Source organism: Miscanthus floridulus, chromosome 3, assembly GCF_019320115.1.
Source record: "Miscanthus floridulus cultivar M001 chromosome 3, ASM1932011v1, whole genome shotgun sequence".
Lineage (NCBI taxonomy): Eukaryota > Viridiplantae > Streptophyta > Magnoliopsida > Poales > Poaceae > Miscanthus > Miscanthus floridulus.
In genome coordinates, this window is record NC_089582.1 from 9,913,545 (window position 1) to 9,937,905 (window position 24,361).

The 24,361-nt window shown below is 49.0% G+C and overlaps 1 protein-coding gene and 1 pseudogene across 1 annotated transcript; both read left to right on the forward strand.

Moving 5' to 3' along the window:
• Positions 1-218: 218 nt before the first annotated feature.
• On the forward strand, positions 219-1,398 carry LOC136543119 (probable calcium-binding protein CML17; annotated as a pseudogene).
• A 19,071-nt stretch (positions 1,399-20,469) lies between these two features.
• On the forward strand, positions 20,470-24,144 carry LOC136544948 (terpene synthase 10-like). The gene is made up of 4 exons (XM_066537003.1): positions 20,470-20,848; positions 21,029-21,350; positions 22,526-23,262; positions 23,348-24,144. Exons 1-4 carry the CDS (start codon positions 20,495-20,497, stop codon positions 23,984-23,986), a joined length of 2,052 nt encoding a protein of 683 aa, XP_066393100.1. The 5' UTR covers positions 20,470-20,494; the 3' UTR covers positions 23,987-24,144.
• The last annotated feature ends 217 nt before the right edge of the window (positions 24,145-24,361 follow it).

The following is a 24,361-nucleotide window of genomic DNA, read 5'->3' on the forward strand; positions in this document are numbered from 1 at the left end:
TATATGGTCAAATACGTACTCCATCTTGTGTGGTAGGGAGTACTGTACATCATAACAAAAATACTACTTTCTCCGTTCCTGAATATAAGCCATATAGTTTTTAGCACCAATATTAACGCAAGGCTTGGGGAATGATGTGAGACTGAGAAAAAAAGGAAAATCAGGCCATCTTCTCTCTCAATCAGATTGCTTCCTAAATCTAAGGAATTGATTAGGGCATGTACTATGTACGGTAAAAATGTTTCCAAACTAATCGACGTGGGAGCTGATACGTACCTATATTTAAAAAAAATTAGAAATCTATATACCTTATATTAAGAAACAGAGGAAGCAGTAAAAAGAGTCAATAGGCCTTACATGCGGGTAGCACTATATTCGTGATAGGCAGGCACATTGGCTCCAGCGAAATCGGTGGCACCCAAGCTCGGTTCCAACTGCACAAGCTACGCATACGCAAGGACCACCAGCTTGTTCGGGAGGCCGTAAACGATCGTGGATTATTTACTGCTGGCTAATTTGGTATGAGAAAAAAACACTATTCCTAACTAGAAATTTACGATCATTTACGAGAAGCGAACATGCTGCACATCTTCCAAACCGCAGCGAACATGCTGCACATCTTCCAAACCGCACCTCAACGGAAAGCAGAGGTCCCGACGATCCCTATCTCATTTTCCTCTCGCCACGGATTCTGCCAGCGACCGCGACCATGTCCGCCACCACCGCCGCCCAGACGAAGCGCTCGGCGTCCATGCCCCTCCCCGGCCCCGGCCCCGGCGCCAGCGCCCGGCGGGCGCGCGTGGCTCCGCGACGAGCAGCTGCGCCAGCTCAGGGAGCTCTTCCTCCGTTTCAGCCTCGACGGCGACGGGAGCATCACCAAGCTGGAGCTGGCGGCGCTGCTATGCTCCCTGGGCCTCCGCCCCGCCGCTGGGGACGAGATCCACGCGCTCATCGCCGCCATGGACGCCGACGGCAACGGCAACGGCACCGTGGAGTTCAACCAGCACGCCTCCTCTCTCGCGCCGCTGCTCCTGGGAGCTGGGACCCTGCCGCCCCGCCGTGGCCGTCGACCACATGCAGCTCGCCAAGGCCTTCCACGCCTTCGCCGCGACGGCAACGAGGAGGTCGATCTGCTTGTGCTTCGCCGCGGCCACGGGGAGGCTCGAGCATGGCGCTGGAGGGCCACAACCAACTGGCTGGCTGTTTTCATCTTTTCAGCAACAATCAAACAGCAGCCACTCTTGGCTTAAAGCCAGCCAAACGAACATGCCATTCGTTGCAAAAATATGTTTGCAATCGTTGCTTTGGTTTGCAATGGATCCAGATGCTGATGTTTCAAGTGGTTGCGCGTACTGCATCACCGAAGCTTGTTGCGCGCTTTGTACATGTGTACTCTAGCACCAGTTGCATTGGTGATGGAGGACTTTTTTTAACACATTTTTTTAAACTATTTTTTAAAACTAACACTGTTTTTTTTAACTAACACTTTTAGACGCGCCAACTGACATGGCGCGGCCAAACCACTCTACCGTGCTATGTATGGCGGCGAGGCCAGGCTGCCACCGTGGCAGCGACCGGTGACGTGACCCAGCTCTGTCGCGCCACATATCACAACACGGCACCGACGCGCCATCGCGCACGGCGCGGCAGACCCCAGTAAAGGCCCGTGACGCGGTTCTCTCTCTCCATTCCTTTCTTTCCCTTTCACGCGCCCGCCGCCGACAGCCACTGGTCGCACCCTCCCTTGCCGGCCCCCTCCCTACCTTTTCAAAGGTCCTCCTCAGCCAATGAAGTTCTTCCTCGGCCTCAACGGTGGATCGAAGGATTTGAATGAGTAGTTAGGGTATGGAGGAAAATATGAGTTCGTTAGAACGTTGGATTGAATGATTAGAATTACCAATGTTAAAGTTAATTGGTTAGTTAGATATGATTACCATGTATTCTATGGTCAATTTTTATAAGAATTTTGCTTGTTTGAGTTTGCATCTCTACTTTTATATGTGAATAAATATATGGACACACTATAGATGTACCAAATTTTATTTTTTACTAATCAAAGTATAGTTTTTATATAGTTTTCATGTTTGTATCTAAGATAGAGTTTGCACCAAAGTGTAGGTTATATTTTATTTGTTGTAATGCAAATGGTTCTCATTGACATTAATTTGTGATGTTTTGATTTTTGTTTGTTAAATTACAACCGTTTTGTTAGATGCAAGAAATGTATCGGGAGGAGTTTTGGCGAAAACGGGGTCGTCCTCGAGAATTATACCTCGACGCGTCTAGCAAAGATGTCCCCGTCCCTCCTGACCTCCCTGTCCCTAACTGTGACTGTGGTTTCCCGACCGACGTGTTTCAATCGAGACATCCAGACACAATGACGTGTTGCTCTACACATGCAGTCGTTTTAATGTAAGTAATTATTTTCACTATCTTTTTTTCTTCATTTGTGGAAGTAGGCTACTAATATTTTATTGGAATCTTGTTGTGTAGGCCCATGAGAGGTGCTTTTTCTTTCAGTGGATCGACGGTGCAGACAAGTTTGACCCTAGGTACCTCCTTTTCAACGTTTGGCATAGAGGGAGACATCCACGTGAGCACTTCCGGCGGTGGGTTCCACTCCCCCTAACCTCCGCCAATGATGGCTAAGGAGAAGCACCTAGCCGCAGTTAGACGACTCGAGAAACCTCCTCTGTGCGAATGCGGAGATCGAGCTGTGATAAACCCTGAGAATACGTTGGAGTTTGTGTGTCCGAACAAACACGAAGTAAGTGAAAAGTGTATCTGTTTAAATGTTTATCTCTATATGTGTGCGTGTACTAATGTATTCTCTTGTAGCGTTATGGATTTGCGAAGTGTCGTTTCAATGAGTTGCTCTACGATCCTAAGAATCAATGGCCGAAGCCACCAAAGGCAAAGGAAAAGAAGAAAGAAAGGTTAATTTATAAAGCACCTCCAGTCAAGTGCGAATATGGTTTTAAATCCAAATACGGTCTAGTCCCTTCGGAGCTTGGAATAGGCCATTATTGCGACCATATGATTGACTATGATGAGGTTGGTTATTTTTGTGGTAGACATGAAATCGTATTTTGTTTCTTTTGCTAAGACATATATGACATAATTTTTTGTTTGAACAGAGCACTAGGAAATGCAGGTGGGAGTGTTATGATGGTCAAGTTAAGTTCTTGGATGAACTGAAGGGGAGGCAAGTAATTGCACGGAAGAGGGGATATGGACCTAACTACGTCAACCTATTCGTTAAACATCACAAAAACAAGATGCGTGAGTTTGCTAGACAGCGCGGTATTTGTAACCTGGTCGATGTTGGGCTTGACAAATGGGGATTAGAGAGACGGAGGGCGTTAGAGGAGGAGAGGGCAAGTAAGGAGGCAAGGGAGGAGACAAGAGTACAGATGTAGGTCTTGAATGACCATGTTGTTGCATTATGTGCCAGTGAGTGCTTAAAAGCCTTTTTATTTTTGTTGCCTAATTTTAAATATAATATAATCGCGTTGCTAACTGGTTGCATTTTATACATGAAGGAATTGAATATAGTGAGGACCATGATGCAGAGGTGGCCTATGCAAGGTATAAGGAAAAGAAGTTAGATGAGCATAGAACGCGAGCTGGTCACACCGTTCAATCTCCGATTATGTTGGCATATGATGGGGACGAGGATGAGGACGACACTGCCCAGTTGAGCGATCTCATCGCTCTTGCTAAGGCAGGCTTGCAGGCGAAGGGGGCTGAGGACGACACTAGTAGACTGAGCGAGCTCATCGCTCTAGCAGAGGCGGGCTTGCAGGCGGAGGATGATGATGACACGTTCTTCACTCAGGCCGTAGATACCATAGATGAAGCGGAGGACGCTTACTACAGATGATAGACAGATCAAGGTAATGCAGGTGAGCCTAGCCACATGAGCCTGATGAAGGAGGACGCATTCTTGACTTAGGCCACAGAGGCCGCAGGTGAAGCGGAGGCAGCTTACTATAGGCGACAGGTAGATCAGGGCAATGTAGGTGAGCCTAGCCACAGAAACGAGGTTATGGTAGAGGACTGGTACTCGGATGACGAGTTGCTTACTCAGTATGTTTTAGACTGAGGTACAGGTGTGCTAGTTTAATGTTTTAGATTTGGTGTTTGTATTGTAGTAGAACTTTCTCGGTGCTGCATTATGTTTTATTTGAACTATTTATGTATTGTACCCATGTAACAAACACTATTTAATTTTTGTAACGGACATTGTGTTATCCCATAAAACTTTACCCACGAGACATGACACGCATATTACTTTTAGTTTGGTGCCCCCAGACATGGCGCGGCGAACAAAGTGGCAGCAAATGAAACAAGGCACTTATGTTATGTTATCACATGAGCCAAGTTATTTCGTCATGTCAGTTTAACGAATAGGTCAGCAGGAAGGTTAAGTGCACAGGACAATCAATACACAAGTTCAGCAATACTAACTTATACACGTCCCAAGTTCATCGTAAGTTTGATAATACCTCTATTCGGCATAAGTTCAGCAAGTCATAACTATGACACAAGTTCATCAATACATAAGTTCGACATTACTTGACATGTCATCCTAAAGAACTCCTACGACCCAGGAGTATATGGGTACCGCCGACATCGCTGCCTCTTTGGACGTGAAGGGTGCATGTTAGGGGTGAACCCAACGTCGGTACGGTCTCACTAGCGGTACACCTGGCGGTACTGCTGAGTGTAACTAGGACCCTGCAATTACAATATAGGTATCGTTACTTATAATGTTCAAGTAATTATGACGTATATGGCGAATGGTTGTTTCAAGTACCTGTTCGTCGAACTGTGTAGGAAATGGTGCATCACCAAGCTGAGACATCCCAATCTCATCGTAGTCCTTGTCCTCGTCCTCGTCCTCATCCTCCTCAACGTCTTGCTCCACAGGACCCTTGCCTACATTGCTAGGAGTACAAACATAAGAGGTCCCACCAGCCGTTGTGTCGGAGGAACCTGCTCATGTCGGCATAGTGCTCAAGCATAAGGAACTAGACAGGTCCAGATCATAGGGCATCTCCCACGAAGTATCCACGTAGCTGAGCTTCTATGCCAGCTTCTTGCAGCTCCTCCTCACTTTCTGCAAAAAAAGAAAACACGGATAAATGAGTCATGGGAACCATTTAACCACTATCATGGCTTTGAGAATAGAATGTACATCGACGAAGATGTGTAGAATGTCGTGCGGCTCCCCTCTGGTCTCGTGAAGTCACACGGCTGCTTCGTTGGACAGACTTGTCAACTATGATGCCTACATACACAAGCGAGCTAAGTTCGTATCACTACAATTCATAAGAACGCCGACGTGCAGTTGTATTGAAATTCAAATTTCTTACCACGTATCTCTGTAGCGGAGCTCTCTAAAGCTGTGTCTCTATCCTTGTCGGCTCGTTGTATGCATTAGCGATGTCATCCTCGTCTTTGTCCTCGTCAATTGGCTTGTTAGTGTAGGGGGTCTGCATATGTGTGCAGGTACTCCTATGCAACCATTGGAGGTAGCGGTCGAAGTTGCGTTGGTCGTGCGGTGGTATCTTGGTGATTAGGACCCTTTGCCGACTGTCCCAGTCATGGATGAACGTGGCGTGCATCACGGCCCAATTTTTCTCCTTGTACCTGTTCCTTTGATCGTACCTACAAGTTTAACGTAAGTTAGTGGTTGTATGTATGCACATGACTGCTAAATTATTATGTTTTAGTTGTCGCACCCGTGTAACTTTCTGTTGGTTGTGTACAGCGGTGGTGGGCATGGCTATAATCTTCCGAACTGCCTATACACCCTTATAGGGTAGTGCATCTCAACCACGTGGAAGAAAATTAGTGGCCCGTTAAAAAGCAACTCATCTGACTCTTCCTCAGTGCGAGGACTCAGGTACCCCTCTAGTTCGAATCTGGACCAAGGATACCAATTCACCTAAAAGTTAGGTAACTACAGTTAGGTTTTTGGAATAATAAAAAAGCAACAACACCAACTAGCAATATCAAAGTGGTCGTTACCTCGTGCTGTGTCAGAACGTCTAGCGTGCTGTACCATCGCTTCGGGTTCCCTCTAACTACCTCCACTTCTTGCTAGATGTACAGAGCAGTCGGTCCTACATCCACATGATTCCATGCCTGATTGAATAGGATAGTCAGTCACAAATGTGGCATCAAGTTTGAGGAAAATAAAAAATCAATGCACTTACAGGTAAACCGTGAACAACAGGCCTCCCGACTGGCCATCGCTCCTAACACCAAACCTGTAGTAGGTGGGAACAACCTCCTAGATTGGCACCTCTTGTACTGTGTTGGCGGGTGTCGACGAAATATGGTTAGCAGTCTACCTAGGGGTATGCCCAAGGTAGTAGATTATCGGCAGACAGATGCGCAAGCCACAAACAAGATGGTGACGCAAAATAGACACGAGGTTTTATCCAGGTTCGGCCGCCAAGAAGGCATAATACCTACGTCCTACGTCTGATTGTATTGTTGTATGTCAATGAAAGATGTTTTTTAGAGGGGGTCCCTGCCCGCCTTATATAGTCCAGGGAGCAGGGTTACAGATCTAGAAACTAATCCTAGCCAGTTACAATTGCCATAGGTGGCCGGATAAGGATTCCTATTCTAACCGACTAGGATCTTGCTTGATCTCAAAATTTGCTTTGACTCCTTGTGTGGGACTCCGAATAGGTTGGTCGGGCCGCGCGTCGTCTTCTAGTGGACCGAACCCCCTGATCTGGGCCGGCCCAAGCCTAGCCGTAAGGGTATAGGGGTTAATACCCCCACAGCTAGTCCCTGAGCACCATGTATTATGCTGTGATACGCCGTTTGATCTCCTTCGACTAATGCGATCCGTCTTTATGTCATCTCCAACTGATTGAAACATTGACCAATCAAATGCGCCAGCATTCTGATCAGAACTAAGAGCAGTAGACCACGATTATAGCCGAAGATTCCGGTTGTCCGAAGAATGCATGGTGCTCTTAAAGAAAAAAGAAAAAGATTTCTTTCCTTATCAAGTGTGCCCACTTGTATTTCTGGTAAGAAATGTAAGTGACCCTTGGACAGTAGTAATCTTGGCAATCAGTCAAAGCGTAGGGGTCGATAAAATAAACACATTCACCGCAAGGTGAAGTGTGCCCACTTAGTCCCCGAGCCTGGAAGTAGGTGACGTAGGCACATGGTGCCAGGGTCTAAAAAGAATTTCCACTAAAGTTAAGAATCAAGTCATCGTACAATCAATACGAGATGCACCGGTAGGTGCATCGTACCGATGTAGTCCCCGAGCTTGCTGGAAGGAGAAGAATAAGCCTTATAGCAAGGTCCAAATAAATGCCTCTCGACTGTATGTGAGTACACATCACATGTAGCTAAGGAGAGCAGTCGCCGAGCATTCTTTGGAACAGTCCTCGAGCATGGTAGTGGTCGGAGCAGTCCCCGAGCACGGTAGTGGTCTGGATAGTCCCCGAGCATGGTAGTGGTATGGGCAGTCCCCGAGCACGGTAGTGGTCTGGGCAGTCCCCGAGTACGGTAGTGGTCTGGACAGTCCCCGAGCTTGGTAGTGGTCTGGGCAGTCCCTGAACACAACAGTGGTCTGGACCATCCCTGAGCGCGAGACATGCAGCGAAGAAACGAATGCCACTTGTACTATTATTTGGTATATTTATTTATCTTCTTACTCTGTCAAGTCCAATCTGACACGTCTGGTCAAAAAAGCAGACGGGTATAGCACGTCATACTGCCTTCTTGTCCTTTCAAGCAAACAGTCGCTTGGCACCTGTAAGGAGGTGCATCAGTGTGGGCCCTCTCGCTGGCAATGAAGAGGCGCATACACTGATAATGAAGAGGCACATATATTGGCATAGATCTTGAGGTTGTGAAAACAACCATCTGTGGCGCGTGCGCACGTCTCCCAAGAATCTCGGGTAGACGAAACGGCAGAACTCTTGGTTATTTATAATATAGAACTAGGAAGTTACTTTTTATCAATCCCCATTACCATTCGCCGCCGCAGCCTTCTTCTTCCTCTTGCCAACCCTAATACCTTCGAAATAATCACCAATCACCCCTCCCCCGTATCCACCTTCACCAGCCAAGGCGGACTCATGGCGAAGAGTGACGCCCAGAAGAAAGTCGGAGTCAAGGCGAAGGAGTGGTGAAAGTCAAGAAGCAACGAGTAGACCTTCGAAGACCTCATCATCATGGGAGTACTCCATAATAAGGAACTCATAGGATGGCGCGCGCCGGAGGGCAAGGGGTACCCTAATCCACAACTAGGTGAGATTGTGGGTTTTGAAGATTTCTTCAAGCGGGGTTTTGGAGTTCCAGTGCACCCTTTCCTTCAGGGGCTCTGTCTGTATTACGAGGTTGGGATTTGCAATCTGCATCCCAGCTTGATTCTTCTTGTCTCCACCTTCATTCATCTTTGCAAAGCATATGGTGGCTTCCAGCCCCATTTCGACTTCTTTCGCCATCTTTTCTGTCTACGGAAGAAAGGAAGCGGTGGATCGAAGATAGCCGGAGGTGTGTACCTCAATCTTTGTGATGGGATGAAGGCCCAGTACCTGCACTGCCCTTGGAACACGTCGCTTGATGACTGGTACAAGAAGTGGTTCTACATCTACGAAGAGCCAAACATGATCACGTTGTGCGACGTGGGGTTCATTCCGGAGAAGAAGACCAGTTGGTCGGAGAAGCCTGAGCACCTGGAACAAATCCTAGAACTACTTAGGATGATCCCATGGAGGAAACTAGATGGTCCGAGCATGGTCGGGAACTTCATCAGCCGAAGGACCCAGCCCTGCCAGAGGTGGGTACATCCCGGCTACGAGTACCAAGGTAGCGCAGACCCAACGAGGACCAGGAAAGAGGCGCTTGACAAGGTCGAAGTCAAAGCCAGGATTGAAGAGCTATTCAACTTAGCTGATCCAAATTATGTCAGATTAAGCGACATCGAGCATGCTTTCAAGCTCACCCAGCCTTCCCCAATGGTAAATCATCTTGCCTTGTACCTGCAGTTTTATGTTGTAACAGAAACTTACTGTGTTATCTCCTTTTATGTTTCCCAGATTAATGGTCGAGATAGAGCAACAATATTCATGTCTCCACCCCCTGGTGTAGATTGGTCGTAAGTTGCCGGCCCAACCACCCATACCAGCGTCGGGACCAAAGACGTCGACTGGGTCGTGCTCGGAGTTAGGGAGGAGGCAGCAGCCAAAGCTACTGGTAAGCAGCCGGCGGCCAGCAAGCGTCGTCAGGCGATCTTTACACTGTCAGACGATGAAACAGAGGATGCAGACATCTTTTGACTCGTCCCTCGTAAGAGGAGGAGGCATCTGGAGTTGATGGAGCAAGGTGGCTCCTCCGTGCCAGTGGGACTCGCATCGCCAACTACTGCGGCGTGGAGGACAAGTGGCGAAGGGGTCGAGCACCAAGCCCCGGTGTCGGTGCTGGTCGTAGAGGGAGACCAGATGGCACCCGCAGAGCACGTGGAGCAAGCACGGTCAAAGAGACGCACCTTCGCCACATCATTCCGTGCTTCCACCATGTAAGTACTTGTAACCTTGATGTAAGCTTACAATTTATACTGATTACTGTTGTCTTCTAAATTTATCTTGGATATATTAGGTCAGTGTCCACCAAAAATCTAGACCAACTAGCCGGTAGCGGTGTGGCTCCGCCAGCAATGTCAGAGAAAACTGCCCAGCAGCTGTCCATGGAGGAACCTATAGCAGAAAGTCCACCGGAGCCTCAGCAGACAAACGGCCAGACAACAGTCCCCGAGCAGGTGGTCGAGGGAAGAGCCGAGCTAAATACCAGTGCTCCAAGCACCAATCTTGCGGATGGCGACACCTCAACACCAGGGGTTACGGGTCAGACCGATGAGCGGCGGCCGGAGTCGAGAGCACAGAGCACGCTTATCGATGCTGAGGCCTGTGGGAAAGCCATAGTTATTGCAGAAGCTGCCAACTCCAGGCCAGCACCGGTACCTGAAGAAGAGGCTGAAGAAGACGAAGTAGAAGAGGTCCTGGGCCATCCACAGGACATGCGACAACATGTATATGTGTCGCGCTGGCGGAACGACCAATGGGTTGTTTATGAAGAAATCCCAGAGGTCGAAGAGACCATGAAAGTTGAACGGGCGGCGAAACGACTGGTGATGGAAGTCTAGGTATGCTTTGCTTGACCACCTGATCTTGCCATCTAGTAATATTGTCTTACTTAGCTTTTTGCATGCAGGACTTAATGAAGACCGCAAGGTACCGCAAGAAATGCTTCGACCAGATTGAGGGGATCATAGCAAGCAATAAAGCACTGGCGGCCAAAGTGGAACGCTTGCGCCACCAACTTGAAGCTGCCAACCATGAGAGGACGGAGCAAGAGGCACAGAACCAGAACCTGGTCGTCCAGCTCAGTAACAAAGAGCAGGAAAAAACAAGTAAGTTGTCACTTTATCATAATGAGTGCATGACATGTGGTGTTGCATTGTTGGTAGTAACAGCTGTAGTACAGGCTTAGAAGCCGAAGTAGTCCATCTCCAAGAGGTGAATAGCCGTGTGGTCGTAGAGTGTGGTCACCTGAAGGAGGACAACAAGAAACTAGCGCACGACCAGTCGCAACTCTAGGACCACACAACCAAGATGAAGGAGGAACTGAAAAGTAAGTGTTCCAGACCACCTTGCTCACTTTTGTTCCCCGTTTTATTATGTCTTGGTATGACGTTTTAATGACTTGCGCGGTTTGCAGTTTTAAAAGTCAATACCAAGAAGCATCTGGAAGCTGTGATGAAAGATCGTGACGGCTGGAAGGCACAGTGCCTAGAGATCACCGAGGATCAGGACACATGGAAAACTGGTGCCAGGAAGTGGCAACCGGCATTTTGCCGGTCCTCAACCTTATCGACCCAGCGCTTATAGAGGAAGTGCCAAGGACGCCGCAGCTCGAACTGGTCGACAGATGCCGAAAGGCATGGGGATGGTTCCAAGAGTTCGTGAAGGAGACAGGTGAGTACATAGGCGCACATGTGCTAAGCATGGTACGTGCTCACTACCCCTTGATCGATCTCAAGCGCCTGGAGGCTGGATACCCGAAGGAGGTAGATCCAGACAAGGCTGAGGAGCTTCGGATGACCCAGCTTAACTTGTCGACAAAAATAATTGGCGACATCAACCTGTGTGGAGGCGGGACAACACCTGTACAGGGTATGCCATCAACAAGTCAGCTGGAAATGCCATCAGTTTTGAGCCAACCAGCGAAGCCTGCGGTCTCGACCAGCCAGGCATCGGTGGGGCCATCTTCTTCAGCTCGACCAGTACAAGAGTCTCCAAGACTCGAGCAAGATGTCAGGAGCAGCGAGCAGCAGGTGCCACTTGCCCCGACCAGCTAATAAGATAGGCTAATGCTGTAGAAGAAGATGTAGTTGTGTTATTGTAAACTTGTACCTTTGCAGGCAAGCTTATAATAACGTAACTGTATATCATCATAAGCTTGTTTGTTCTCTATAAAACGCATTTAAGCTTGAAACTCGTGTTGGTGTAACTAAGTGAGAATATGTTAGCGTTCTATTTAGTTGTACCAGTTTAGTCGACACGTCATCCTAAAAAGTTTGTACGGCCCTGGTTTGCCATGTGGTCGGAGTGTGAGGTGCGTGACCTATGCACATGTAGACGCGGACAAGTCAAACCAGGGGGGACCTGCCGATCACCCATAGCGTAGAGAGCGGATCCCATGCACGCGTTGGGAGGAACCAGAGACAGGGCCTGCTCCAAAAACCCAGAAAGGAATGGTGGTCGACTTTGACTGGCTGAGTTAGAATAACCGTAAAATTCGAAGTGACACATCAGAGTGGTCGGAGGAATCATAATAGCTTTATTGGATTAAATCGAAAGTACAAGAGGAGTACATATCTTAGTAGTTAAGCATAGAAACGCCTAAGCTTGTCGATGTGCCATGAATTGGGTATGTCCATACCATCCAGGTGAGCTAACCAGTAAGACGTTGGTCATGTGACTTCCTTGATCATGAAGGGCCCTTCCCATGGAGTTGCGAGTTTATGGACACCAGCCTGATTCGTCTTCCACTTCAGGACCAGGTCCCCGACCACGAAGAACCACTCTTTAACATTCTTGTTGTAGTACCTACACAAAACAGTAAGGTATTTGGCTGTACGTACGCAAGAATCGAGCCGCTTCTCTTCTGCACTATTCACTTCTAGCTCCCGTACTTCATTGACCTTGCCTTCATCGAAGTTCTCTACCCATGCTGATCTAAAAGCTATATCTGCTGGGAGGACTGCCTCAGTGTTGTAAACCATAAAGTATGGTGAGACGCCAGTGTTACGACTGGGCTGAGTTTTGAGGCCCTAGACCATGGCTGGTAACTCTTTGAGCCATCTTCCGGGAGCTTTGTCATTTTCTCTGTACATCCTCTTCTTCAATACATCCAAATTCATACCGTTTGCCCACTCGACCTGTCCATTAGCTCTAGGGTGTGCCACCGAGACGTATTTTACTACTATGCTTCTTTCATCGTAGAAGTCCCAAAAAGCGTTCCTGTTGAACTGAGTACCCATATCAGTGATGATGCTGTTGGGTATGCCGAAGCGGTGGATGACCTGGTCGAGGAACGTGGCAGCCTTTTCTAAGGATGCTTGTACCAGAGGCATGTACTCTATCCACTTAGAAAATTTGTCGATCAGCACAAAGACACATGTAAATTTCCTAGGAGCCGGTTTGAAGGGCCCGATCATATCTAGTCCCCAGCATGCGAAGAGCCAAGAGGCTGGTATTGTCTAGATCTCATGTGCTGGTACGTGGATTCTCTTGGCGAAGAACTGACAACCCTCACAGTGGCGGAGTAGCTTCTCTGCATCGGCTACCGCTGACGGCCAATAGAACCCTGCTCGAAAAGCCTTGCCGACCAGCATTCTCGAGGCCGCGTGGTTGCCGCAGGAGCCAGAGTGGATTTGGTCTAGGAGATGTTCGCCATCCTCCTAGGTTATACACTTCATCAAGATTTCCTCCTTCGCATTCTTACGCCATAACTTGCCATCGATGAGCAGATACTGCTTACTGCGACGCATCAGGCGCTCATTTTCTGTCCGATCAGTGTAACCGCTGCCGTCTGTTAGGTACTTGATGAAAGGTACTCTCTAGTTGGGCTCATGAGTGGTCGGAGGTGTCTCGGTGGTGCTCGACGTCGGAACCGTAGCCACCAATTGCTGGTCTAGAGGCTTGTCGACCGTGGGATCTTCCCCTTCGATGGAAGGCGTGAGCAGGTCTTGGACAAAAATGCCATGTGGGACTTTGGCTCGGGATGATCCTAACTTTGACAGCGCATCTGCTGCTTGATTTTTGTCCTGGACCACGTGTGTGTACTCGATGCCATAGAACTTACCTTCTAGCTTTCTGATTGATTTGCAGTATGCATCCATCTTTTCGCTGGTCGTGTCCCAGTCCTTGTTGAGTTGGTCGATGACCAGAGCCGAATCTCCATAGACATAGAGACGTTTAACACCAAGCTCGACCGCAATGCGCAAACAATATAGGCATGCTTCATACTCGGCGACGTTATTAGATGCTGGGAAATAAATCCTGAGGACGTACCGGAGCTGCTCCTTGGATGGTGACACGAAAAGAACTCCTGCTCCTGCGCCGTCAATGTTGAGAGAGCCATCGAAGTACATCTTCCAATACTCATCGGGCCCCTGAGAGGCAGGCGTGCTTAAGTCTGCCCACTCGATGATGAAATCGACAAGTGTCTGAGACTTGATTGTAGTACGGCTTGCAAATTCCAAGAAGAAAGGGCATAGCTCCATTGCCCATTTGACGATGCGCCCATTTGCGTCCTTATTGCGAATGATGTCTCCCAGAGGGTACTCGGTCATGACCACCACACGATATCCATCGAAGTAATGTTTCAACTTTTGGGATGTTATCAGTATGGCATAGATTAGTTTCTAAATCTGTGGGTACCTAGTCTTGGATTCATTGAGTACCTCACTGATGAAATAAATTGGTTGTTGTACCTTGTAGGTGTGGCCAGGCTCGTCGCGCTCGACCACCATGGTAGTGGAGACCACCCGATTAGTTGCCGCAATGTAAAGTAGGAGAGTTTCATCTTCTCTAGGAGCAGTGAGGACCAGAGGTGATGTAAGGTATTGTTTCAGCTGTGTGAAGGCAGCGTCTGCTTCCTCCGACCACTCAAACTTCTCGGATGCTTTGAGCAGTTTGAAAAATGGTAGTCCTTTTTCTCCTAATCTTGATATGAAACAACTGAGGGCAGCCATGCATCCGGTAAGCTTCTAGACATCCTTCACCTTTTTGGGTGGCTTCATGTCTAAGACAGCTTTGACTTTCTCTGGGTTAGGGCGTATGCCGTCGTAACTGACAACGTTGCCAAGCAATATACCAGAAGGAATACCAAAGATGCACTTCTTTGGGTTTAATTTCCATTGGAATGTATTAAGGGCTGCAAAGGTGCATTCCAGGTTGTCAACAAGGGTATGTGCTTCCTTAGTTTTGACAACTACATCATTCGTGTATTCAACGCCTTCATCGTCATGATGCTGGAGCTCGGTGTGGACGGAGGCATTAGACGCGATGCCAGACGAGGAGCTGGAGCCACCCTCCTGGACTGTGTGGATGGATCCTTCTCGATAATCCTCAATCCGGACCATGTTGATGAAGTTGCGCAGGCCGTAGGGCTGGGCCTGGTAGTTTTCCATCGAGGCTTCATGCTTGGAGAGCCGGAGGCCTGTCGCGGGGGCTGGCCAGCGACGAGCAGAGCGCCCTTTAGGAGTAGATGTGACCACGAGATCCGTACCGAGTCGTGCAGGATGACTGGCCCAAGCTGGTCGGGTAGATCTGTTGTGGGTAGCAGTTACCTGCTTGTTAGGTTGACTTTGAATTGAACTTACTAGAGCTAGGGTTTTAGCAAGTTTGATGCCGACTCGATCGATGGAGTCGAGCAGGTCGGTGTTGTCGATCTACCTCCCTTTGTAGCGAGGAAGCGAACGACGGGTTGTCGGCGTGGCTGAAGATGATGCGGGCATGGTCGGAGCCAGATGTATCGTGGTTGGAGCCAGATCCACCGTGGTCGGAGCCATATCCACCGTGGTCGGAGCCGTAGCCGATGTAGGTGAAGCAGTAGTCGACACAGATTGAATCCACGCCTCCTTCGTGGTCATGGAGATGAAGTTGTCGAAGCCAGTGGTCCAGGTGATCTAGCCGACGGTGAACATGAGGCCGTTCGGCGTAGACATGGAGCCGGAGGTGATGACCATCTTGTTCGCTTGGAGAGCAGTACGCACACCCCCTACCTGGCATGCAACTGTCGACGAAATATGGTCGGCAGTCTACCTAGGGGTATGCCCAAGGTAGTAGATTGTCGGCAGACAGATGCGCAAGCCACAAACAAGATGGTGACGCAAAACAGACACGAGGTTTTATCCAGGTTCGGCCGCTAAGAAGGCGTAATATCTATGTCCCGTGTCTGATTGTATTGCTGTATGTCAATGAGAGATGTTTTTTAGAGGGGGTCCCTGCCCGCCTTATATAGTTCGGGGGCAGGGTTACAGATCTAGAAACTAATCCTAGCCAGTTACAATTGCCATAGGTGGCCGGATAAGGATTCCTATTCTAACCAACCAGGATCTTGCTTGATCTCCAAATCTGCTTTGACTCCTTGCGCGGGACTCCGAACAGGTTGCCTAGGCCACGCGTCGTCTTCTAGTGGACCGAACCCCCTTATCCGGACCGGCCCAAGCCTAGCCGTAAGGGTATAGGGGTTAATACCCCCACAGCAGGCAACACAGAGCTAATGATAGATCCATGCTAGGACCACGCTGCCCCAGTTGTACGCTCCTTTATTCTCCCATGGCTGGCTCAGTATGTTGAGGAAGGCCCAGCTGATGGTGTTACCCAACGCATCAGAGAATAGGAAGGCGCCTAAGAAGTGCCACAACCACACCCTAGGTGACGATCCGAGATCAAACATATAGTGCAAGATAGGCCAAGCAGTTGTACACGTAGAAGCCGCATGAACCATGACCATGATTCATTGTTCTCTCCCTCTACCAAAGCAAAAGCCATGGGTACTATCTGGTCCTCAGGATCAACAGCAGCATCCATTATCAAGGTGCCCCTATACTTTTCTGTCAGGAAAGTGCCATCAACAAGTACTACTGGCCGACAAAACTAGAATGCATGTTCTATTTGCGTGAATGATCAGAACACACGATAGAGGACATGCCTCAACGGGTTCCAAAAATACATCCCTCTGGTGTCCACAAACCATTTCAAGCCAGGGTTGTAGTAATGCATTGCACATAAGATGCGGGGCACCCTGTTGTACGCTTCCTCCCAACTACCCCAACAAATCGTCAGAGCAATTTGCTTAGCACGCCAAGCCTTTCCGTACTTCACATCATACTTAACAAATCCAAATATGGACTATTGTAACGAAGACACCGAAATGTTGTTATTGTCATCAACGAGCCCCAATATATGACGAGCAAGGTAACGTGCAATGAGCTGATGATGATTTTCCTTCCCCCTATTTGTTAGGCAAGTGTGGGGTTCGACCACTTTACTTATCCTCCACTTGCCATCACTCTATCTCTTTCGTGCATTTAACCTCCACATACAACTGCTTTTGCATATCACGTGGTACCTCAACTCCTGGTCCGAATGAGTGACGCTATACGGCCTATGGTGATACACAACATAGTCCTAAAGGAAGAGCTTCATCTCTGACATTGTATTGAATATCATCCCCTTACTAAGGATTTCTTTCTCATGGTCATACAATGATTTCCTACACATCTGGAGACTAGTGTCACAAACTGCCATATTCGTCATGCTGACATCCCTATAGTTCAGAATGCCCCTGAAAGGTACGTTCATCGACCTTAGTTGCTCAAGCTCAGTCGCTGTGTAAGGTGGTGGTGGAACATACTATTGCGCTTCTCTAATTCTGCCCCATGAATCATAGGGGGTATCCTGCTAGCAAATATGTGACTAATCTACCCTGAGCCTGGATAGCATGCAAAATCTCAGTTGGTACAGGTAATGGCATACCATGAATAGGTACTGGCATGGCATCAACCGATGTGGGCATAGCATGTCTACCTCCCTGGTCATCATCTAAATTGTTTGAATCACTGCTAACTACATCACCGATCCTGTCCTCCTCCTACTCCTCCTCTTCTAGTTCGAACTCGTTCACATCGAAGTCATTGCTTATACAGCCTACTTAACTTGAATGAAACTGCTCTTGCATTAACTGACTGTCCAAATCCATGTTACCCTGAGTTGCTTTTCCTTCGACCCCCAATTCTTACTCATTGCCTCCAACACCATCAATGGACGGCCTGTCCTGGACACCCTGCATCCTGTACCCATTTTCCACCACCACCTCAGCCATGGGCACATTGGAACCTTGGAGCACCCTATTGTAGTGAAACCAGTGAGCAAGGTCGCGCAAGGGCATCAGGACATAGTGTGCCCTAGTCTTTCCAGTATCAAATCTCCCATTTAGTGTAAAATCACCACCAAACTTTGCATTCAAACGGACACAAAGGTCGTTGAAACTAGGAGGTTCATGAAACCATTCATATTCTTCTTCTATATCCTCAAACATACCATCTTCTCTCCTAACACTTCCTCCGTAAAAAACTCTAACACAACAATCCATCTACAAAAGCATTTCAAGAAACTTCATCAAGTCATCGAAATCGTCGTATGTACTGTCCATAGTAATATTAATACCTATTCTAACTATAACTATACTAACTAATCTAATATTAACACCTATACAAGACTAATACAAGAACTAATTATACTAAATACAATAACTAACTAGACTCACTAATTGTACTAACTAAACTAACTAACTATACTAACTTACTATACTGCCTATACTAACTAATTTTACTAACTATACTGACTATACTTTACTATCTATACTAACTTTACTTATTGTACTAACTTACTATACTAACTAATCATTCAAACAAATTTTGCATCTTAACCCTAAGTAACAACAATTTTGATTCAATCAACAAATACACAAGGGGAGTACCTCGCGGTAGTAGCGTGCTCTCGTCCTCGCGGCGGCGGCGCTCGTCCTCGTGGTAGCAGCGTACACTCGTCCTCGCGGCGGCGGCGCTCGTCCTACCGGGAGCCGCGTGCTCACGTCCTTGCGGCGGCAGAGCTCGTCCTCGCGGCAGCAGCGTGCGCTCATTCTCGCGGGGGCGGCGTGCTAGACCAGGCCGGGAGGCGGGTGCCACGAGAGGGAGGCGCTGGCCTTGGCGGCGGCGGGTGGACGCGAGATAGATGGAGGAGCGCGCGACAATGAGGAGCGATGTACAGCGGCGGCGACAGTGAGGGCGGTGGCGGGCGCGCCGGCAGGCCATGGGCGGCGGGCGTGCCTTTACTGGGGCCGAGTGAGAGAGATAGAGAAAGGGAAGAGAGAGCCGCATCGCGGGCCTTTACTGGGGCCTGCCGCGCTGTGCGCGATGGCGCGTCGGTGTCGCGCCGTGATCTGTGACGCGGCAGAGCTGAGCCACGTCACCGGTCGCTGCCACGGTGGCAGCCTGGCCGCGCCGCCATGCATGGCGCGATAGTGGTTTGACCGCGCCATGTCAGTTGGCGCGTCCAAAAGTGTTAGATTTGAAAAAAAAAACAATGTCGGTTTTAAAAATAGTTTAAAAAAGTGTTAAAAAAATTCTCCACACGACCCGCGCCTCCCAAATCCTTCGTCTGGATAAAAAAAGGCCCATAAACTCTGCTTGGGCTCCATTGCATACAGTTGCCAAGAATACGCCCTTGGGCTGGTTGCATTGCTCAAATCAAAACGTTTTTAACCTTTTGGTCGTTGCCGCGTCATCCACCGGGACTACGGATGACCTTATCACGTCGCGGTTGACGTGCGCCGCGCTGATTGGAAGGCGCAAATCCCCTCTCATCTCCCGCCACGACCACACCCACGCACGGGCCAAGCAAGCAAGCACGCGATCACCGTCAAAATCAGGCGGAAGACTACTAGCACTACTGCACTAGACGAGGAAACTAGCGGCGGCGGCCGGAGAGGAAGGAAGAGACCTGCGTTGCGCCGCTGGTCTCCATCCATTTGTTTCGTCTGCTAGCTGCTTCACCTGTCGTTCCAGTAGGAGTATCGATTATTTACCCCTCCTCCACCACGACGTCCGTCCGTGTCCAGATCATCAGAGCCAGAGGGCCAAACGGAATAATCTATTCCCGGCGATAAACAAAACAAAGTATCTTCTCTGTGACTCTGTCCGCGTGTGGCACTACCGGAGAAGACAGTGAGTTTGCCGTGTGGCACAGGCACTCAGCAAAAATAAAAAACATTCGGAAAAAGATTTGCCGAGTGTAACGCTCGGCAAACAGCACACGACATCTACAGTGTCGGCAAACGGCTCTTTGCCGAGTGTTTTCTATCGGGCACTCGGCAAATACTTTGCCGAAATCGAAAACCGATGCTCGGCGAAAAAAAAGTAACGTGACGGAGGGGAGACCGTTACGGCACGTTTGCCCAGTGTCCCGGACCTGACACTCGGCAAACCTAAATTCTTTGCCGAGTGTCCCAGACCTGGCCGGGAGGCGGGTGCCGCAGGGGGGGGGGGGGGGAGGCGCGGATGCTGGCCTTGGCGGCGGCGGCGGCAGGTGGACGCGAGATAGATGGAGAGGCGCGCAACAGTGGGGAGCGGTGTACAGCGGTGGTGCGGCAGTGAGGGCGGCGGTGCGGCAGTGAGGGAGGTGGCGGGCGGCGGGCGTGCATGGCGCTGCGGTGGCGCGGCGGCGAGGGCGGTGGCGGGCGCGCCGGCCGGGCGGCGGGCGTGCCTTTACTGAGGTCGAGTGAGAGAGATAGAGAAAGGGAAGAGAGAGCCGCGTCGCGGGCCTTTACTGGGGCCTGCCGCGCCGTGCTCGATGGCGCGTCGGTGCCGCGCCGTGATCTGTGGCGCGACAGAGCTGGGCCGCGTCACCGGTCGCTGCCACGATGACAACCTAGCCGCGCCGCCATGCATGGCGCGGTAGACTGGTTTGGCCGCGCCATGTCAGTTGGCGCGTCCAAAAGTGTTAGTTTTGAAAAAAAAAAACAGTATCAGTTTTAAAAATAGTTAAAAAAAGTGTTAAAAAATCTGATGGGGAGAGCACTTGGTTTCAAAGAACGTGCACGTTTTACATGTATGGCTAGATAACACACATTGACACATTCAACATATTTATATCCACAGGACGTGCACGTTTTACACGTAAGCTACGGGTACATACACACGCTACGCTAGACGACGTCAGAAGAAGAGAGGAAGAGAGCCAGATCGCCGGAAATGAAAAGCACGCACGAGGGGAACACGCTGCGTGAATTGGCCATTCGCACGCACGCAGCTGATCCTCCTCCTCCTATATATGCATGCAAGCTAGCCCTCTGGCTGGCACCACATCGATCTTGCATGCATGCATTGATCGACTGCGTGCATCATCGATATATATCGATCATGGCGTTGCCTGTTGGGAGCCCCGTCGTCGTGTGCTCCGACTCCAACTCATCGGACCACCACCGCCACCAACGGGTACAGCAGGTCGTCGTCGAGTCGCCGGCCGCGTTGCAGTTGCACTTGCACAGGCGGCGGTCGGCCAACTACGAGCCCAACACTTGGGACTACGACTCCATCTGCTCGCTACTCAGCCGCCGCCCGCTCCACCATGAGTTGCTCCCTCGCCCTCGCCCTCGCCCTCTCCCTCTCGGCAGCCAACAAGAAGAACAAGAAGCCGACAACGACGCTATCGCCAGCCACCTGCAGCTGGTAGTACTTTTGCGGCTATGATGTTATATCCGGTGGAAAACTTTTCTATTACATTACACTTGGGATTTTCATGAGCATGTTATTAAAAAAATTAAAATTCGGTTTTAGACAGGTTCAATACATAAATGCTACGTACTCAGCATGTATGTGTGTACTTTAATACTTAATACATGCATGCAGGTGGCTACTAGCAATACAGATATTATTAGCAGCGAGATGGAGTCGTCGGTCCAAGCAAGCTTGAAGGACAGCGTCAGGCGTATGCTGCTGGTACTCCAGGAGAAGGAGCACGACGACGTCAGAAGCAGTCTGCTGCTGAAGACCATCCATCAGCTGCAGAGCCTTGGAATAGCCTACCATTTCCACCAAGAGGCAAAAGACATCCTCATGTCCATGCACCAGCACCATGGGCATGGACTTGGAACCCACCGTGACCTTGACCTGCATTCAGCTGCGCTTCTTTTCAGAATGCTCCGAGAACTGGGCATTCCTGCATCCACAGGTGGGGGGAGACTCTGGAAGTTGCCAGGTGTCTGAATTTTTTGAAATATTCAGATAATAATCTTACACAATCAACTAGTATAATTAAAATAACAGCTTATGATAGACAATTCATAATTTCTGCTGTGACCAACCAAACAACGACAAAATTATATGATGTGTAATCAATAACAAAAAAAAAACCAAACACCTATAAGGAGTTGCTTCCTTTCGGGCGATGGTTATTGTATACAGTTCATACTAAAATTGTCTATCATAAGCTGTTATTTTAATTATTATCTGATTTTTTTGAAATATTCAGATAATAATCTTACACAATCAACTAGTATAATTAAAATAACAGCTAATGATAGACAAATCATAATTTCTGCTGTGACCAACCAAACAACGACAAAATTATATGCTGTGTAATCAATAACAAAAAAAACCAAACACCTAGGAGAAGTGTGTGTGTGTGTGTGTGTGTGTATATATATATACTACCATGTAGCTAGCTACAAAATAACTTATTCTGTAGTCACTTTGAGTTACGCTAATTACTATGTTAATTTACAAGATTATAGTAACTCCTTACTAAGTGATTTACTATAACGTTATGGTAAATATCCTCATGTGTTATAGTAACCTAACTATCATAAATATGTATTGACATTATCATAAATTAGTATATTAAATTATCGTAAATGGAGGTGGCTACAAAATAACTTATTTTGTAGCTGGGATATATATATATATAAGGAGTTGCTTCCTTTCAGGCGATGGTTATTGTATACAGTTCATACTAAAATTGTAGTTTTATTTTGTTGCAATTTATGTACACATAGTCTATAATTTTTTGTTCCGAGAATAAAACCCCGTGAGATAAAACCACAAATCCGACAAAATCTAATCCGTGTTGGCATAAATACAATTAACGATTTACAATTGTTTGTATAGTCAAACAAGAACAAAAAAAATTATATGCTTTAATACAAAGACAAATAACAAATCACAAAAATAGCAATTTATTATTACTAGTTGATTTGTACAAGAATGTTGCCTGAAATTAACTTAAAATTCAGGCACCCGAAACATAGGAGAAGTGATATAGAAATCACTTTCATTCAATTTCGGTCTTACTCCTACACACACATATATAGTCAACCGTTTTGGTATATTTCACTACTACTGCTACAGACATGCTGATGAGTGCATTGAGAGAGGAAGGCGACAAGATAACTGACAGCGACGCACTGCTCGCTGTGTACCAAGCTTCATATCTCGCCTTCCCGGGAGACACGGTCCTGGACCAAGCAAGAGCGTTCGCCGTCGGCAAGCTAGCAGGACGTGACGATGACTCTGACTGCACCCACCTGCTGTTGCCGTTGCCGTTGCCGTTACAATGGACAGCTCCGAGGCTACAGGCCATGTGGTCGCTCAAGGACGACGACCATAACAAGAGTGTCGCCGTCGATCCGGCCATCCTGCAGCTGGCCCAGTTGGACTTCAACCTGGTGCAGGCTCTCCACCGGCGAGAGCTCGCGGAGGTGACGCGGTGGTGGAAGGAGAGCCGCCTGGGCGAGTACTCCTTCGCGAGGGACCGCGTCGTGGAGTGCTTCTTCTGCGCCGCCTGCATCGCGCCGGAGCCGCACCTGGCGGAGTGCAGGGAGGTGCTGGCCAAGACCGGCGCCCTCATCGTCCACCTCGACGACATCTACGACGTGCACGGCACCATGGACGAGCTCCAGGCCTTCACCGATGCCATCGCCAGCTGGGAGCACCGCGACGACGACGACAGTGCCGTCGTCATGGGTATGGCGCTGCCGGAGTACATGAAGGCCATGTACTCAGCCATCTGGACAACTTCGGCCGCCGCAGCAGATCGCGTGCTCGAGAAACATGGATACGACATGCTTCCACTCTACAAGAAGGCGGTACGTAAATTAAGATCCATCATGTTCATGTACTGCTCATGGTCATCTTCTGAACTGATACATGCAACAATCCGATCCAATGCAGTGGCACGAACTGTGCAAGGCGTTCCTGGTGGAGGCGCAGTGGCAGCAGCAGGGCCACATGCCCAGCTTCGCCGAGTACGTCAGCAACGGGTGGATCACGTCGACGGGGCCTCTCCTGCTGCTCCATGCTCTTCCCGCTGCCGCAGCTGTTCCGCCCATCACGCAGGCCAATGGCGATGCCAATAATGGCGCCGCCGCCGGCATCGACTACCCGAGGCTGGTGGAGCTGTCCTCGACCATCTTCCGCCTCTGCAACGACTGCGCGTCGCACGAGGCGGAGTCAGAGCGGGGAGACGCGCCGTCGTCCATCGACTGCTGCATGGCCGAGCCCTGGTGCGCCGGCGGCGAGGAGCAAGCCCGCACCGCCGTCCAGGGCATCATCGCCGAGACCTGGAAGGCGCTCAACTGGGAGGTCGTCGTCGCCGCCGCCTCCGGGTCCGGTGGTAACGACCCCTCCTGCTGCTCATCATCTGCGACAGAAACGACGGAAAGCATGACGACCATGGCCAACCTGTGCCTCAACCTCGCCCGGATCGTCCACTGCATCTACCAGGACGGGGACGGCATCACCTCGCCGACTCATCGCATGAAGCAAATGGTCAAGGACCTGCTCTTCAACCCTATCCATCATGTCCTCTAGCTGTAGCTAGCAAACTAACATGCATGCTTTTGAGTGGCCTGTCCACCTCTGCTCGGCTCATCAAGTGCTGGTGCTACACAAGAACATGACATACAAGTCATATATAAATATATATGTAGTAATCCTACCAAGAACTTTTTGAGCTAGCTTGCATGTCATTAAGCTTGATGGACAAAGATAACTTTTGCACTCTCTAGTCTTCACTAAGTGATGGGATCGGAAACATCTTCAGTTGTAACATCATAGGCCAAGTCCACAAGAAATACATACGTACGTACTCCATTCAAAGGTAATTAGTTTTGTTTAGGACAGCGTCATATATATGCAGTGCAGGTGCGGCTCGCGTTAGACTTTTCTGATTAAACATTACTCCCT